The 18,949-nt window shown below is 41.0% G+C and overlaps 1 protein-coding gene across 2 annotated transcripts; it reads left to right on the top strand.

Moving 5' to 3' along the window:
- Nucleotides 1-11,463: 11,463 nt before the first annotated feature.
- Nucleotides 11,464-18,679, top strand: LOC147518276 (homocysteine S-methyltransferase 2-like). Of its 2 annotated transcripts, none has more exons than XM_086590169.1 (7): nucleotides 11,464-11,779; nucleotides 11,932-11,988; nucleotides 12,080-12,309; nucleotides 13,217-13,346; nucleotides 13,718-13,921; nucleotides 17,949-18,020; nucleotides 18,390-18,679. In XM_086590169.1, the coding sequence occupies exons 1-7, from the start codon at nucleotides 11,594-11,596 to the stop codon at nucleotides 18,567-18,569; spliced, it is 1,059 nt and encodes a 352-aa protein (XP_086446295.1). In that variant the 5' UTR covers nucleotides 11,464-11,593; the 3' UTR covers nucleotides 18,570-18,679. The 2 variants fall into 2 exon arrangements, with proteins under 2 accessions (XP_086446295.1, XP_086446293.1); XM_086590167.1 differs by having other exon boundaries at nucleotides 18,387-18,679.
- Nucleotides 18,680-18,949: the final 270 nt, after the last annotated feature.

The raw sequence follows: 18,949 nt of genomic DNA, 5'->3' as shown, positions 1-18,949 counted from the left end.
ATGTTTGAAATCTTTTACATTGTTTCCTGGAAACTGAAAATTAATTTAAAATAGTTGTTGACACTAATAATTTGTTCAAAATATGGTTGCTTTAAAAATCGCTTGAGAAAATTGTTTGTCGATCTTTTTGATTGCTTATCATACTTTTACTAAAGTTGAATGCTTTTGTGATCGGTTGGAGTGTCAGATAGGTTAACAAGAGATGAGAATCAAATTTAGTTTTGTCTTCCACTCACAGATGGAAATGTGAAATTATGCACAACCTTTGAAAGATCAAGAAGTTTTGAATTTTCGATTCTCTAAATATACCAAATGGCTTCATATTTTTTAGGTAGCTCGTAGTGGACTTGCAATTAAGCCCTGACCGTAGCTTCCTCTATTGCCTACAGGAAGGGATGCTAACAAGCAGCCCCTATATAGTTGCACCAGCTATGATTTTTATCAGTTTCACGTTTTACACTGTGTATCTGTATCACCACTGCAATAACTCTTTGACCGGGGTGAATTGTTTCCTATTCCTTTTGTGTACAAGCAAGTCTATAGAAGTTTGGAGCAATATTGCTTATTGATTAGCTATAGCATATAGCCAAAAGAGAAAAGAGTACGTGACCAGACATATTTCATTAGTCTAGGCGTCCAGAATTGTTCCCCACTTCATCTGTTATATTGATTACACATTCCGCAACTTTTGTGGTTGTTGTGAGGGAGTAGTATTCACATCCAATGAATACCACACACGTGTCCAACACAAACAGAAATACCGCACCGACCTCATGTCCTCGTCTTCGAACTTGTTGCATAGCAATTCACCGCACGCAAGTGGTATACTCAGCTCGCTTCCGAGCGACTTATGCCTTCAGCTCGCACACACAATCTAAGATGTTCGTCCTATGAGCTCGCTCCAGAGTAGCTCAACTCGCACACCCTCATGTGGAATGTTCCATCTAGTGACGTCATCCATTATCCAAATGCAATCATTACGAGCCGTACTGGCACAACCCAACCACCCCCTATCATTGTGGGATTCCTACTAACACCGCCATACACGCTTCCCAGATCTCAACCACATAACTGTATTCGTCTTTACACGTGTTGCGTAGATTTACATTGCTCAACAACTATAAATACCCCCCTCTGGAACTACGTCAGACCTGATTCTTCTCTCCCCCAAGAATCAAGAGAAAATAAGTAGGCGGTTCGCTCAACAACGAACTCGGTCTAAACCCTTTCCCACATCCAATTCCAATTCCATTCTCCTTCCTCCCTTGTATGTGTAGAAAACTAAAACGCTCATTTACATTGGCGCCATTTGTGGTCTCGATTTCTTGAGAAACCACTTCACAAATTCTAAAACTAAAAGAAAAATCCTCAAGCCCACGAAGTATGGCAAGCCTTGAAGCTCAAAGCCAGAGCTTAGCAAGTCAGCTAGGTACCATGAACGAGCACATCACCCTGCTCAAGCAAAAGAATGTTCTATTATGAGCACCAGTAGACGCGCAAAATCCTACTGGCGCAATAGCAGAGGACGGTATCCATGAAGTCAACCAGCAGATCAACAAGCTGTCGTAAAGAATCGATCAAAGTGCAGTCAATCAAGCTCCATAATTACTACTCTTGCATTTTGTACAGGTTCTTCAAGCTCCAAACTAGGGACTAGCCACAACCATCTCCGAACTGGGGTTAGTCATTGCCATCTCAATAGACTCAATTAAGTTATTATGCTCTCACGCATCTCCGAATTACTCTTTGTTAGTTAGGTACTAATTCTTTGGTGTTAGCTCGCATTTTGTACAGGTTCTTCAAGCTCCAAACTAGGGGATAGCCACAGCCATCTCCGAACTTGGGCTAGTCATTGTCATCTCAATAGGCTCAATTCAGTTATTATGCTCTATGCATCTCCAGAATTACTACTGTTAGTTCGTACTAACTCGTTGGTGTTAGCTCGCATTTTGTACAATTCGCATTTTGTACAGGTTCCTCAAGCTCCAAACTAGGGGCTAGCCACAGCCATCTCCGAACTGGGGCTAGTCATTGTCATCTCAATAGGCTCAATTCAGTTATTATGCTCTATGCATCTCCAGAATTACTACTGTTAGTTCGTACTAACTCTTTGGTGTTAGCTCGCATTTTGTACAGCTCGCATTCAGTACAAGTTCTTCAAGCTCCAAACTAAGGGCTAGCCACAGCCATCTCCGAACTGGGGCTCGTCATTGCCATCTCAATAGGCTCAATTAAGTTATTATGCTCTATGCATCTCCAGAATTACTACTGTTAGTTCGTACTAACTCTTTGGTGTTAGCTCGCATTTGGTACAGGTCAATTAAGACTTCAAAAATAAATTTGGGGCTAGCTATTGACGACGATCTCCAAATCAGGATGCCCACAGACTCACTCGGGTCACGACACCCAGCTGAGTATAACGCTCACTCGAGCTCAAATGCTACATAGCGTCACCACTTCTCTCCTATTGTCAAGACCCCAGAGGTTGCCTCCACTCCTATTATCAAGGCCCCAGAGGTCGCCCCAGCTCCTGTTGTCAAGACCCCAAAGGTCGCCTCCGCTCTTGTTGACAAGACCGCGGAGGTCGCCTCCGCCTCCCCGTTATCAAGGCCCCAGAGGTCGCTACTATACAACTCCTGTTGTCAAGACCCCAGAGGTCGCCTCCGCTCCTATTGCCTTAGCTCCTGTTGTCCAGGCTAACTATCAACTGCGATCTCCAAATCAGGACGCTCACTAGAGCCGCCAGATCTCACTAGTGTAGGCAGACTCACTTAGGTCCTAACGCCCACCTAAGCAGCACGCTCTCTTGAGCTTACAAACTCCATAGCCTCTCCAATTCTCACTAGTTGAGGACCTATATTTCTAGGATCAACTCAGTGAGAACGCTCTCAGTGAGCAATACGCTTTCTTAAGCTAATACGCTCTCCGTGAGCAGAATGCTCTCTTGAGCTCATAGGCTCCATAGCCTCTCTAATTCTCACTAGTTGAGGGCCTATAACTCTAGGATCAACTCAGTGAGAACGTTCTCAGTGAGCAATACGCTTTCTTAAGCTAACACACTCTTTGTGAACAGAACGCTCTCTTGAGCTCATAGGCTCTAGAGCCTCTCCAATTTTCACTAGTTGAGGACCTATAACTCTAGGATTAACTCAGTGAGAACGCTCTCAGTGAGCAATACGCTTTCTTAAGCTAACATACTCTCCGTGAGAAACACGCTCTCTTGAGCTCATAGGCTCCAGAGCCTCTCTAATTCTCACTAGTTAAGGACCTATAACTCTATGATCAACTCAGTGAGAACGCTCTCAGTGAACTACAAGCTTTCTTAAGCTAACGCGGCTCTCTGAAGCAACAAGCTTTTTTAAGCTAACACGCTCTCCGTGAGCATAATGCTCTCTTGAGCTCATAGGCTCCAGAGCCTCTCCAATTCTCACTAGTTAAGGACCTATAACTCTAGGATCAACTCAGTGAGAACGCTCTCAATGAGCAATACGCTTTCTTAAGCTAACATGCTATCTGTGAGCAACACGCTCTCTTGAGCTCATAGGCTCTATAGCCTCTCCAATTCTAACTAGTTGAGGACCTATAACTCTAGGATCAACTCAGTGAGAACGCTCTCAGTGAACTACAAGCTTTCTTAAGCTAATGCGTTATTCGCGAGCAACAAGCTTTCTTAAGCTAACACGCTCTCCGCGAGCCACAAGCTTTCTTAAGCTAATACGCTCTCCGCGAGCAACAAGCTTTCTTAAGCTAACACGCTCTCCGCGAGCAACAAGCTTTCTTAAGCTAACACGCTCTCCGCGAGCAACAAACTTTCTTAAGTTACCACGCTTACTCGAGCTACCTAGCTCCATAGCCTCTACAGTTCTTACTAGTTGATGACCTACCACTCTAGGCTCCACTCAATTCTCACTAGTTGAGAGCTTACAGTTCTAGGATCGACTCAGTGTAGAACGCTCTCAACGAGCCGCACACGCAGCCAAACTAAAACACTCTCATATGCAGGAGTAGTTTACTACACTGGTGTGGACAAGTGTGTGTTTTTTATAAATACTGTGTTGGTAAGAACTACAAGCAAAGTCTTCTCCTAGGCACTTCCCATGACATACTGTTTTCATCTTTGTAAATCTCCAAGATGCCAAATGCTCAAGATTGGCCAAGAGAATTGCTGTCTATCTTGGTAAGCGCTTAAGAGTATTTGCTCCTTAAGCGTGTAGGAGCAAGCATTTGCTTGTTTCTTTATATAATAGTTGGGCCAAACAAAATATAGACCAGACAAAATCAAACTTTCCTGGTTCATTGGTCAGGATGAATAGCGCAGGAGGGAGGGCTACTTCTGTCTACAAACACTGGCTTGCATTGGAGAAGAGCAGCCTGACTTCAGCGTTCAAAGAATATGTGGGAGGCAACTGAGCTGTTTTCTTAGCTCAGAAAACTATTACGATGGAGTGCCTTGATTAACCATTCATAAGGAAGCATTTCAATGTGTAAGAAGTTTTGTAATTGTTGTAATTGCAAACTGAAACCTGTAAAAGCTCAGCTCTGTGTCGTTTGTAATAAACATTGAGCTTGCTAGGTAAATCTGGTGGCTACTATCTCTCTTGTGTTATACTGTATGTCCTTGGAGCTATCTTTGAAAGTGGGTCTATGTCAGATTTCAATAAAATGCAATCATTGTGATAACTTGAAGGTTATAAGACTACAATACTCTTTTTTTTTTATCGGTTTAACTAGCAAAATTGGTAAAACTTGATACCAGAGGGTTTGGCGTGCGAACCCCGCCTGGATCATGAGAAACTCCATTCCGGCATCTACTGGCATTTCTCATAAATTTGCAAAAATGGATATGTCCACTTGTGAGTAGTTTTCCTTTTCGCAAGTATTGATGATTGTCTAAATATGCTTGTATGTTAAAAAAAAGAAAAAGAAAAAAAAGGAGAAAAAGTTACGATGATGACAAGCGGTGAAGCTAGAAAGGTTAAATGTTTGAAATCTTTTACATTGTTTCCTGGAAACTGAAAATTAATTTAAAATAGTTGTTGACACTAATAATTTGTTCAAAATATGGTTGCTTTAAAAATCGCTTGAGAAAATTGTTTGTCGATCTTTTTGATTGCTTATCATACTTTTACTAAAGTTGAATGCTTTTGTGATCGGTTGGAGTGTCAGATAGGTTAACAAGAGATGAGAATCAAATTTAGTTTTGTCTTCCACTCACAGATGGAAATGTGAAATTATGCACAACCTTTGAAAGATCAAGAAGTTTTGAATTTTCGATTCTCTAAATATACCAAATGGCTTCATATTTTTTAGGTAGCTCGTAGTGGACTTGCAATTAAGCCCTGACCGTAGCTTCCTCTATTGCCTACAGGAAGGGATGCTAACAAGCAGCCCCTATATAGTTGCACCAGCTATGATTTTTTATCAGTTTCACGTTTTACACTGTGTATCTGTATCACCACTGCAATAACTCTTTGACCGGGGTGAATTGTTTCCTATTCCTTTTGTGTACAAGCAAGTCTATAGAAGTTTGGAGCAATATTGCTTATTGATTAGCTATAGCATATAGCCAAAAGAGAAAAGAGTACGTGACCAGACATATTTCATTAGTCTAGGCGTCCAGAATTGTTCCCCACTTCATCTGTTATATTGATTACACATTCCGCAACTTTTGTGGTTGTTGTGAGGGAGTAGTATTCACATCCAATGAATACCACACACGTGTCCAACACAAACAGAAATACCGCACCGACCTCATGTCCTCGTCTTCCGAACTTGTTGCATAGCAATTCACCGCACGCAAGTGGTATACTCAGCTCGCTTCCGAGCGACTTATGCCTTCAGCTCGCACACACAATCTAAGATGTTCGTCCTATGAGCTCGCTCCAGAGTAGCTCAACTCGCACACCCTCATGTGGAATGTTCCATCTAGTGACGTCATCCATTATCCAAATGCAATCATTACCAGAGCCGTACTGGCACAACCCAACCACCCCCTATCATTGTGGGATTCCTACTAACACCGCCATACACGCTTCCCAGATCTCAACCACATAACTGTATTCGTCTTTACACGTGTTGCGTAGATTTACATTGCTCAACAACTATAAATACCCCCCGCTGGAACTACGTCAGACCTGATTCTTCTCTCCCCCAAGAATCAAGAGAAAATAAGTAGGCAGTTCGCTCAACAACGAACTCGGTCTAAACCCTTTCCCACATCCAATTCCAATTCCATTCTCCTTCCTCCCTTGTATGTGTAGAAAACTAAAACGCTCATTTACATTGGCGCCATTTGTGGTCTCGATTTCTTGAGAAACCACTTCACAAATTCTAAAACTAAAAGAAAAATCCTCAAGCCCACGAAGTATGGCAAGCCTTGAAGCTCAAAGCCAGAGCTTAGCAAGTCAGCTAGGTACCATGAACGAGCACATCACCCTGCTCAAGCAAAAGAATGTTCTATTATGAGCACCAGTAGACGCGCAAAATCCTACTGGCGCAATAGCAGAGGACGGTATCCATGAAGTCAACCAGCAGATCAACAAGCTGTCGTAAAGAATCGATCAAAGTGCAGTCAATCAAGCTCCATAATTACTACTCTTGCATTTTGTACAGGTTCTTCAAGCTCCAAACTAGGGACTAGCCACAACCATCTCCGAACTGGGGTTAGTCATTGCCATCTCAATAGACTCAATTAAGTTATTATGCTCTACGCATCTCCAGAATTACTACTGTTAGTTCGTACTAATTCTTTGGTGTTAGCTCGCATTTTGTACAGGTTCTTCAAGCTCCAAACTAGGGGATAGCCACAGCCATCTCCGAACTTGGGCTAGTCATTGTCATCTCAATAGGCTCAATTCAGTTATTATGCTCTATGCATCTCCAGAATTACTACTGTTAGTTCGTACTAACTCGTTGGTGTTAGCTCGCATTTTGTACAATTCGCATTTTGTACAGGTTCCTCAAGCTCCAAACTAGGGGCTAGCCACAGCCATCTCCGAACTGGGGCTAGTCATTGTCATCTCAATAGGCTCAATTCAGTTATTATGCTCTATGCATCTCCAGAATTACTACTGTTAGTTCGTACTAACTCTTTGGTGTTAGCTCGCATTTTGTACAGCTCGCATTCAGGTGTACAAGTTCTTCAAGCTCCAAACTAAGGGCTAGCCACAGCCATCTCCGAACTGGGGCTCGTCATTGCCATCTCAATAGGCTCAATTAAGTTATTATGCTCTATGCATCTCCAGAATTACTACTGTTAGTTCGTACTAACTCTTTGGTGTTAGCTCGCATTTGGTACAGGTCAATTAAGACTTCAAAAATAAATTTGGGGCTAGCTATTGACGACGATCTCCAAATCAGGATGCCCACAGACTCACTCGGGTCACGACACCCAGCTGAGTATAACGCTCACTCGAGCTCAAATGCTACATAGCGTCACCACTTCTCTCCTATTGTCAAGACCCCAGAGGTTGCCTCCACTCCTATTATCAAGGCCCCAGAGGTCGCCCCAGCTCCTGTTGTCAAGACCCCAAAGGTCGCCTCCGCTCTTGTTGACAAGACCCCGGAGGTCGCCTCCGCTCCTGTTATCAAGGCCCCAGAGGTCGCTACTATACAACTCCTGTTGTCAAGACCCCAGAGGTCGCCTCCGCTCCTATTGCCTTAGCTCCTGTTGTCCAGGCTAACTATCAACTGCGATCTCCAAATCAGGACGCTCACTAGAGCCGCCAGCTCACTAGTGTAGGCAGACTCACTTAGGTCCTAACGCCCACCTAAGCAGCACGCTCTCTTGAGCTTACAAACTCCATAGCCTCTCCAATTCTCACTAGTTGAGGACCTATATTTCTAGGATCAACTCAGTGAGAACGCTCTCAGTGAGCAATACGCTTTCTTAAGCTAATACGCTCTCCGTGAGCAGAATGCTCTCTTGAGCTCATAGGCTCCATAGCCTCTCTAATTCTCACTAGTTGAGGGCCTATAACTCTAGGATCAACTCAGTGAGAACGTTCTCAGTGAGCAATACGCTTTCTTAAGCTAACACACTCTTTGTGAACAGAACGCTCTCTTGAGCTCATAGGCTCTAGAGCCTCTCCAATTTTCACTAGTTGAGGACCTATAACTCTAGGATTAACTCAGTGAGAACGCTCTCAGTGAGCAATACGCTTTCTTAAGCTAACATACTCTCCGTGAGAAACACGCTCTCTTGAGCTCATAGGCTCCAGAGCCTCTACAATTCTCACTAGTTAAGGACCTATAACTCTATGATCAACTCAGTGAGAACGCTCTCAGTGAACTACAAGCTTTCTTAAGCTAACGCGCTCTCTGCGAGCAACAAGCTTTTTTAAGCTAACACGCTCTCCGTGAGCATAATGCTCTCTTGAGCTCATAGGCTCCAGAGCCTCTCCAATTCTCACTAGTTAAGGACCTATAACTCTAGGATCAACTCAGTGAGAACGCTCTCAATGAGCAATACGCTTTCTTAAGCTAACATGCTATCTGTGAGCAACACGCTCTCTTGAGCTCATAGGCTCTATAGCCTCTCCAATTCTAACTAGTTGAGGACCTATAACTCTAGGATCAACTCAGTGAGAACGCTCTCAGTGAACTACAAGCTTTCTTAAGCTAATGCGTTATTCGCGAGCAACAAGCTTTCTTAAGCTAACACGCTCTCCGCGAGCCACAAGCTTTCTTAAGCTAATACGCTCTCCGCGAGCAACAAGCTTTCTTAAGCTAACACGCTCTCCGCGAGCAACAAGCTTTCTTAAGCTAACACGCTCTCCGCGAGCAACAAACTTTCTTAAGTTACCACGCTTACTCGAGCTACCTAGCTCCATAGCCTCTACAGTTCTTACTAGTTGATGACCTACCACTCTAGGCTCCACTCAATTCTCACTAGTTGAGAGCTTACAGTTCTAGGATCGACTCAGTGTAGAACGCTCTCAACGAGCCGCACACGCAGCCAAACTAAAACACTCTCAGGAGTTCAAACGTTCTCCAGCATAAACGCTCTAACAGAGCTACAAGCATTCTCTACAGTAATACGCTCACTAAAGCTCAGATGCTACTTAGCACTACAAACTATTCTCTAGTCACGGCCATGCATGCCCAAGGTCAACTAGAGACGACATGTTAACTCGAACACGAACACCCTCTCAAACTGCAACATACTCAGAATTCACCATATACACTTCTATGTCAAATTCAAGATGTAAACATCAAAATGGAACTTCAAGAGCAAATGATGCGTTTCATAATACAAAATTCTGCTCAGATTCTCCCACGTGCCAGCTATTGTCTCACAACAGTTCATTATCCAATAAGCACCGACCTCAGTAGCACGTTCGACATTTCTGTTCGCAACTGCTCGCATCCTCACATGTGCTAAACACGTGCTATCGTTCTCTCTCAGCAGATCGCTCATCCGTACAAAGCAACCTACTGAGAGGGGGCTGTGTGAGGGAGTAGTATTCACATCCAATGAATACCACACACATGTCCAGCGCAAACAAAAATACCGCACCGACCTCATGTCCTTGTCCTCCGAACTTGCTGCATAGCAATTCACCGCACGCAAGTGGTATACTTTCGGCTTTCGCTTCGAAAGTGACTTACACCTTCAGCTCGCACACACGGTCTAAGATGTTCGTCCTATGAGCTCGCTCCTGAGTAGCTCAACTCGCACACCCTCATGCGGAATGTTCCATCTAGTGACGCCATCCATTATCCAGATGCAATCATTACCAGAGCCGTACTGGCACAACCCAACCACCCCCTATCATTGTGGGATTCCTACTAACACCCGCCATACACGCTTCCTAGATCTCAACCACACAACTATATTCGTCTTTACACGTGTTGCGCAGATTTACATTGTTCAACAACTATAAATACCCCCCGCTGGAACTACGTCAGACCTGATTCTTCTCTCCCCCAAGAATCAAGAGAAGATACGTAGGCAGTTCGCTTAATAACGAACTCGGTCTAAACCCTTTCCCACATCCAATTCCAATTCCATTCTCCTTCCTCCCTTGTATGTGAAGAAAACTAAAACGCTCATTTACAGTTGTCATGTATATTTTCCATTTCTAATTGAATGGAATGGTTACGTATCACTGTATCAGTCACCATCATATCTCTATCCACTCTTTAAAAAAGAATTTTAAGTACAAACTATTGCTTATCGGTTATCACATATTCACATTGAATCCTAAGAATTAATTTAAAGCAACCTCCAGCTGCGGTAAGTCACCAAATGTGCCTGGAAGTGATTAGAACATACCTTACTAATTACTATCATGAAAAAGTTTCATTCCAACAAGGTTTCAGGCCGGTTCAAGTGTTCACCCATGTTTTGTATCCCCTCATCGTTCTTATTTTACAGCAAGTTTTGTAGCCTAAATCCATAAATAAGCTAGGAAAAGTGGAAAACTATAGTTCAATTTTGGGAACAAAATCTAGTTACGACTATAAACTGGCCTGGCCTTAAGATAACAATAATAATTAGCTTAAAACAAGTTTCTCTAATGAAGTTAATTAACTAATGGATAGGAACTAGATTTCTTAAAAGAGACACGATGACTATTCCCCACGTCACATTGCCCACGCAGCTAATCTTCTGACTAAAATAAGAGTTTTGCTCTATAATTTAGTTTATCCCCGGGCATAGATTTGTTTTCCTACTAAGAAAATGTTTAAAACAACATAAATTGCGCTTCCTGACTTCATGGTACACAATCTGTTTGCTCATGTTGGTATCAGTAGACAGTAAATTTTGGGTCTTCATCAATACTAGTACCGTCTATGCCCATCTAACCTTTCACGTTTCTGATCGATGTATACGGTCACCTTCACAGGCATGGAGGTATCGACGTATCGTACTATGGTGTATTTGACTATTTGTTCTCTTTCCAAACTTAGGTAGTAAACACACGATTCTAAAATTGTAATCTCATTTTTAAGGAAAAGAATAATGAACTTTACACGTCAATGATTATAGTGACACCACTACGAACTTGCATTTGTCTTCATTGTTTGGTGAACCTAGACCTAACTCAAGGTATATACACCGAGTCATCATTTTGGGCTAGTGAACCAATTAAATGATGCCATATTCCCGGCTACGTTCAACAATGCAATCATCATTCTCATTTCGTGATGCCGAAATTATTCATGAAATTTGTTTCATTGAAAAGCCCATAGGATAAACTCGAAATTTCAAGAACACCCTCCAACACCCTATATATATATATATATATATATATATATATATATATATATAGGGTGTTGGAGGGTGTTCTTGAAATTTCGAGTTTATCCTATGGGCTTTTCAATGAAACAAATTTCATGAATAATTTCGGCATCACGAAATGAGAATGATGATTGCATTGTTGAACGTAGCCGGGAATATGGCATCATTTAATTGTATATATATATATATATATATATATATAGGCAAAGTTTCATGTGTTCAGTTGATTAACTTTAACTAACGACGCGCGCCCTTTTCTTACTAACTTAACCAACCGTTTCTTGCTGACCAAAAAACAAGATCGTTTCACTCTAAATCGCTCGCAATTAACTCAGTGTTTAACTTGAAATGGGTTTTGGAAGCGTTGTTGTTGTGAAACCAGCTTCATTAGCATTGGAAGAATATTTGAATAATAATGGGTATGCTGTAATAGATGGTGGGTTAGCTACAGAGTTAGAAAGACATGGTGCTAATCTTAATGATCCTCTTTGGAGTGCCACTTGTCTTATCCATTCTCCTCAACTCATTAGACGTGTAAGTTTCATTCTTTGCCGTTGTACTATACGTTTTGTTTTCTTTGATGGATTCTATATATGTGTTTGGATTTTAGATTGTTTAAAGAAAGTAATAATTGGTCTTATACACTGGATTGAAGGATTGTTATTTGTGTCCTCTTTATTAAATAGGTCCATCTAGATTACCTTGAAGCTGGTGCAGATATTATAATTACAGCTTCTTATCAGGTACTACATACATATATCTTTTTATTGGTTATTTAGCAAATAACACGAAGTTTCAAGAAAGTTGAGTTGTGAATTTTCATATGTGAGACAGGCAACTATTCAGGGTTTTGAAGCTAAGGGTTTGTCTACACAAGAAAGTGAAACATTGTTGAATAGGAGTGTAGAAATTGCACTCGAGGCTCGTGATATATACTATGGGAGTCATGTAGAATTTTCTTGTGATAGCACTGGGAATGGAAGGGCCCACAAACAACGCCCAGTCTTAGTTGCAGCATCTGTAGGAAGCTATGGGGCTTACTTAGCTGATGGTTCTGAGTACTGGTGAGTTGTATCAGGCACTTTATCGTCTAATAACTTAATATTATGCATATGTAAGGAATTAAATTTCGTTTTCGGTTATTGTTTTGGTGACTACAGAAAACCAAAATATAGAAATTTTCGAGAAATTTTTGAGAAAAATTGTAAATACATTAGCAAAAATAATAAATATAGGTAACAACTATACTTTCAAATTTAATTGTCTATATACCAAAAATGATCAAAATAAGCAGCTCCCTATCTCAAAATTAATAATCCTCTCAAATAAATAGACATATATATATCTCACTAATCAAATGTCTCCCATCTCACTAATCAAAATGGAGGGAGAAGAGAAAGCTTACCTGGGTGAACCTAGTAGAATATTATGTATTCTCTCATTTCATCAAAACATTTATTTATGCTTTTGCTTCATCATTTGAGATTCTTTTAGTTCACTTTCCATTATGTGCTACGTTAGCCTTAATATTATTGATATCATCCATTTTCAGTTCATTGGAAACGAGAAACCTTAACAACTTTCACCTTAGTAGGTCATGGTCCCAAGAACCTAATGATATGGCTTAAGAGATCTTGTAGCTGGTACTCAACTACTCATGTCATGTTTACCGCGGAGAGGGTGATGGCTACTTATAAGGACCGGTCCAACTAAAAAGTCGGAAATAAATATATATCACATTTTAGGAGTTGTTGCATTTAAATGTTTTGAAAGCTATGCCTACTTGCATTTTGTGATACTGACAAAGATCAAAGCCTTCATTCTCTTTGAAATTCCACTGTCTTTGGTGCTGTTCAAACTGAAGTATAAACTCGAACATGCACTTCAATCTGCATATTTTAAGAGCTTAGTACAATTTTATAAGAATTGAGCATCCATTGTGCTTTAAACTCCTTTTTCTTATCCTTGTAGCGGGGACTATGGGAAAGCGGTTACACTATCAACTTTGAAAGATTTCCACAGAAGAAGGGTTCATGTTCTAGCTGAATCGGGTGCTGACCTTATTGCCTTCGAAACAATCCCTAATAAGTTAGAAGCTCAGGTAAGGTGTTGAGTTTTATTTAATTTTCGAGTAATCAGAATATGACATACTCTGTTATTACCTTCCTCAACAAACTACACACCCAGAGTCCCAGAAGAAAATTACCACTACCCAAACTGTCTCACAGGCTTTCCTCTTGAATAAGCTTTCACCTACTGACCTTTGACAGTTTGACGATCTTCTGGCCTTAAATTTAAGTCTGATATTTTGCCCCACCCAAGAGGTATCTACAAATTTAAAACATATAAATGACAAACTATTGGGTCTACTAAGATAATGGAACTTATTGTTCAGTGATGGATTGAGGTATGTCTTTCGAGGGAATCTATTTTGATTTGTAGTGTGTTGTGCTTGTCCTTTGATGTTCGTAGGCTTACTCAGAGCTTCTTGAGGAAGAAAATATCAATATTCCAGCATGGTTCTCTTTCAATTCCAAGGATGGTCTCAATGTCGTCAGTGGAGATTCTTTGCTCGAATGTACCTCTATTGCTGAGAAATCCGAGAAGGTTCTTGCTGTTGGGATCAACTGTACCCCACCGAGATTTATTGATGGGTTGATTCAAACCATTAAGAAGGTAAGGTTCAAGATGTTGTTCATGCATCGAAGTTTAATATTAGCTATTGATCTTGTTAGAATTGATTCTTGTAATGGTGTACATTACTACAATGCATGTCTATTTGGTGATATTGAACTATATACTGAAATCCTTAAACATGAGAGGAGATATGTAGAAGTGCTAGATTGCTCTAATGACTAAACATGATGAGTATTGTAGAACTGTAGAAGTACATTTTAGTCATGACCTTACAATCTCAGAGAATAGGGTTTGTATAAGATGTTTGACTGAACTCAGGTCGGTGTTTTGAGCTGCCTACGTATCCAGTTCTCTGATGAACTGGAATCAAGTCAGACGTAGTTCATCTTGAGTGATTGAGTTGGAGATGGAGAGAATATGAGCTTCCCTCGAGAATGGAGAAGACGCCTCTTTTTATAGGCGTAGATCCCCCTTTTACGCTGTCTTGATGATTGATTTTACTCTTTTCGTTACGAAGTAATGATCAGTCATTAATGATGATGTTGACTAGCTTGCAGCGGTTACGTTTCCTATGTCGTTTGGACGACCTGACCTTAGGTCGTATGCAAGACCTGCTTGTAGTCTGGACACGTGGTCTGCCACGAGTGGTTGAGAGTGGAGGGTACTAACATAGCCTCCTTTCTTTATATCACTGTTTGTAAAATAGTGGTGTAAAGAAAGATAATAAAGGAGACCGCGTGTCTTACTTGGTTGAAAATGGAGATTGCTAAGCTACAAATTGAAATTTTTGTGTTTGTAGGCTGGATGTCGTTTGTTGCTTAAAGTTTTGTTGGGAGTTGATGTGGTAGGTCTTACATCGTAGTGCGCAAATCGTAGCTCGTAGTGCGTAGATCATAAATCGTATGTCATAGCTCATAATGCGAGATCGTAGTTCGTAGATTGGATTTGACTGATAATTAGCCTTTGAGTGGTAATTACAGTTGAATCAAGCTTAACCATATCAGAGGCCTTAAGTTGATTTGTGGTCCTTTTGGGGGTACCGTGGATTGGATTTGACTGATAATTAGCCTTTGAGTGGTAATTACACTTGAATCAAATTTAACCCTGGCATTGGTGTTAAGTTGATTTGTACGTCTTTTGAGAGCGTTTTTGTTGATAGTTAGCCTTTTGGGGGCGTCACTATGGTTGATAGCTAGCCTTTTGGGGGCGTCACTATGGTTGTTTCCAGTTGAGCGTCCTTGATTGCAATCTGACATCGTAGTGCGTGGTTTGAACTTGATCCTTAGCAGGGCGTCAAGCTGATTGGTTGATAGCTAGCCTTTGGGGGCGCTATTGTTGTCGTAGATGCCATTTGAGTTGGCTGATTAGTAAGCCTTTTGGGGGCATTACTATGATCATAGATGTCAATTTGGTTGGCTGATAGTAAGCCTTTTGGGGGCATTACTATGATTGATCGTTAGCCTTTAGCTGTCGTGCTTATCGCTAGCCCCCAGTTCGTAGTAGAAGCAGCTCCTTGTGGGTGTTAATGTTGGTTAGCCCTAGCGAAATAACTTGTCCCAGTTCGGAGATGGCTATGGCTAACCCCCAACATGATTGGCTTGCAATAAACTACAAGGGAGTGAGCTTCCATTTTGCAATTCGAGTAACTCACTGGTTTGTAGTATATGTGAACTGTCGAGGAGGGAACTGCATGTTTTGAATTGTTATATTTGATTCGGGAACACTTGGATGTTATCGGTTTGGAATTGTTGATTCCTTGATTCGACAAAGTATTGCTTCCCCTTGATTTGTTATTTCAATTGATGATGGATATGCTGGCAATTTTTTATGTGTGGTATAACTCCATGGCGAGTGAGCTTTTTTAGATTGATTGACATCATCGTCGCGAGCTTTGCAGTGTGGTCAGTCTGGGATGACCTGGAATATTGATATTCGTTCAAGCTCCAGTGAATTGATGACAACCTGTGTACAAGCTGAACTGATAGTGATTGTGTTCGAGTTGAACTGATAGTTGGAATATTGGTTGCTTCTTCCAAGTTGTAGACTTGCTCTGACCTGACTTGAGGATGACTTGATCTGAGAACGACCTGACCTGAGGAAGACCTGAGCTGAAAACGACCTGATCAGAGGATGAGCTGAGCTGAGGATGAGCTGATCTGAGGATGAGCTGACTTGAGGATGAGTTGTTCTGAGGATGAGCTGACTTGAGGATGAGTTGACTTGAGGATGAGCTGACTTGAGGACGACCTGAGCTGAGGATGACCTAACTTGATGATGCGCTAATTTGATGGATGAACTGGCTGAGGACGACCTGGAGGAGGACAACCTGAGCTGAGGATGACCTGACTTGATGATGCGCTGATCTGATGGATGCCCTAGCTGAGGACGACTTGGCTGAGGACGACCTGAGCTGAGGATGACCTGACTTGATGATGCGCTGATCTGATGGATGACCTGGTAGATGACGACCTGGCTGAGGTTTTGATATAGCTCTGTGATGAGTTATGCTGGTGTGCGCTTCTCCTCATTGATATTAGCATGCTCTGAAATTTCTATTTGAGAGTGGTTGAACCAACACCTTAGTTGACCTGGTAATGAGCGACCTGTAAGCTGGATTCCTAGATTTATATTATCACCGATTCGCCGTAAAGGAACGTGTGACATGGTGGTAGTTATAGCCCTCAGATTGGTACTGGATCGACTGCAAGTGATATGTAAATATGAAGTATACCTTGCAACATAGAAGAGTGCACAGATTATTCGAATTGATCCAAAGATTAAAGATTAGTATAAATGAAGGATAGTTGAATGTAGACTTATCTCTTAGAACGCTGACTTTTCGCTTGCTGTCATTGATAGTTGAATGGAAAAATGTTGATTGTTCTTCCATAGTGGTTTTACCAAGTTTCGTGGGCTTGAGAAAATGGTGTAAATATTTTTTCTCAAGAAAACGAACCGGCAGACGGCGCCAATGTAGAGGTACATTTTAGTCATGACCTTACGATCTCGGATAATAGGATTTGTATAAAATGTTTGACTGAACTCAGGTCGGTGTTCTGAGCTGCCTACGTATCCAGTTCTTTGATGAACTAGAATATATAAAGTCAGACGTAGTTCATCTTGAGTGATTGAGTTGGAGATGGAGAGAATATGAGCCTCTCTCGAGAATGGAGAAGACGCCTCTTTTTATAGGCATAGATCCCCCTTTTGCGCTGTCTTGATGATTGTTTTTACTCCTTCCATTACGAAGTAATAATCTGTCATTAATGATGTTGTTGACTAGCTTGCAGCAGTTACGTTTCCTAGGTCATTTGGACGATTTGACCTTAGGTCATATGCACAACCTGCTTGTACTCTGGACACATGGTCTACCACGAGTGGTTGAGAGTGGAGGGTACTGACAAGTATGAAGTTGGTTCAATCTTCTAATTGAATGAGATTGTTTGTTGTTGATTGTCTTCCCCACGGAACAGCTAGAATTTGTAAGCAGTACGTCTTTTGTATGGTAATTCTCGTAGTCTTCAAATTCAATTTGAAGGTGGCACCTAAATGACGAGTCTTTCAAGTTTCTAGACTCTGCAGCCTACCCTCTACCACTAAGATTGAAAATATAATAAAAAAAAAACAGTTGGGGCGCAAGCGGAGAAAATGGATGCTAAGCTAGTAAGCTGGTATCCTAAGATGAGAAAATCCTAGCTCAATTTTCCTTAATTGTGTATTTCAACAGCTTCTCTTAAAGGTTCCCTCAATGTCAATTTTCTATACTATTGATTATGGGTGATATCCTTCAATCACCCGATGAATATCATGAGTTGGTTTTTAATGTTCTGTTCATACAGTCACCAGTACTCCTATAAAACAAAACTGCCATCACCATCTCTCTATGCCTGCTTTAAATTTGCAGAAACAAAATTCTACTGCCTCTGGGTTAAAATATTTATCTGGTTTAATAGCAGGAGAAATATGTTTCTCTTGGTTGTTACTTGTTTGTTAAATTGATTATTCTGACTTTGGCAGTTATGTTTACAAACAGTTATGAACTTTCTTGTTTTTGTTAATCACGCAGGTGACCGCTAAACCAATACTAGTATATCCAAACAGCGGTGAAACATATGATCCTGATTGCAAGGAGTGGGTGGTGAGTATTCTATACCGACCTTTTCTCCTTTGTTGGATGAGTTGGTTCAGAGTAAATACTTTTAGCCTTCTCATGAGAGGCTTGAAATGCATTGGATGACCAATATTAAATTGAAGAATTAAAACTCATCTGAACATGTTGCAAATCAAGCAAAACATATTGAGTTTGCAAGTGATGGCAATATTATAAGGATAAAACATTACAACTTTGGATATATGCCTGCCTTTGTTGCCTGATTTTTCTGTTCTTGATTTGGTACTGACATTCCTGTGATGTATTTTATCCTCTTGAATTGGTAGATTATGTAGTTAGTTAAGCCAATAACCATTGCTTACGTTCCTTTTCTTTGCTTATATAATCTGGCAGCAGTCTACTGGATCTACTGGAGTCCTTGATGAAGATTTCGTGTCATACGTGAATAGATGGCGTGAGGTTGGAGCTTCCCTCTTTGGGGGTTGTTGTAGGACAACTCCAAATACCATTAGAGCCATAAAGAAGATGTTGTCGAAGGGATCTGCTGCTATATCTCAAACACAACCTCCTTACTAGCTGATTGAATAATAAATTACAAGGAGAGTGAAAGTTAATTGTGTAAATAACTATCTCATGCATGTTATAATTATGGTCTTTAATGCAATAACTTGATTTAGAATACAAAATGGCATCATCCACTTAAAAGATGATGTTATTTGAAGTATGAAAAATTATCTACACCAATGCATCACACTCTATAATAACATCAATTGTTAAGAACTTGATATGATCCAGTCTAAACAAAGACCAATCCCAAGAGCGACTCGTGTGGGGGCGATTATGAAAGTGTGAGGGTACTTCCATCATACTTCCCTTTTTTTTTTTCCCTTTTTTAGTATCGTTCCTTCTGTTAATAGCAATTATTGTTGATAAGGTTCGTGTAAAGGAGGGAAAAC

This window comes from Coptis chinensis, chromosome 2, assembly GCF_015680905.1.
Source record: "Coptis chinensis isolate HL-2020 chromosome 2, ASM1568090v1, whole genome shotgun sequence".
In the NCBI taxonomy this organism is placed as follows: domain Eukaryota; kingdom Viridiplantae; phylum Streptophyta; class Magnoliopsida; order Ranunculales; family Ranunculaceae; genus Coptis; species Coptis chinensis.
Note: the sequence above shows the minus strand (reverse complement) of the source record. Positions and strands in the feature narration are given on the sequence as shown.

Bases quoted from the DNA above. Each gene is read 5' to 3' on its own strand.
- LOC147518276 (XM_086590167.1), top strand. From the start codon at position 11,594: ATGGGTTTTGGAAGCGTTGTTGTTGTGAAACCAGCTTCATTAGCATTG. The intron at 12,310-13,216 runs GTGAGTTGTATC...TTATCCTTGTAG, and splicing joins GCTGATGGTTCTGAGTACTG to CGGGGACTATGGGAAAGCGG. The intron at 13,922-17,948 runs GTAAGGTTCAAG...TTAATCACGCAG, and splicing joins TGATTCAAACCATTAAGAAG to GTGACCGCTAAACCAATACT.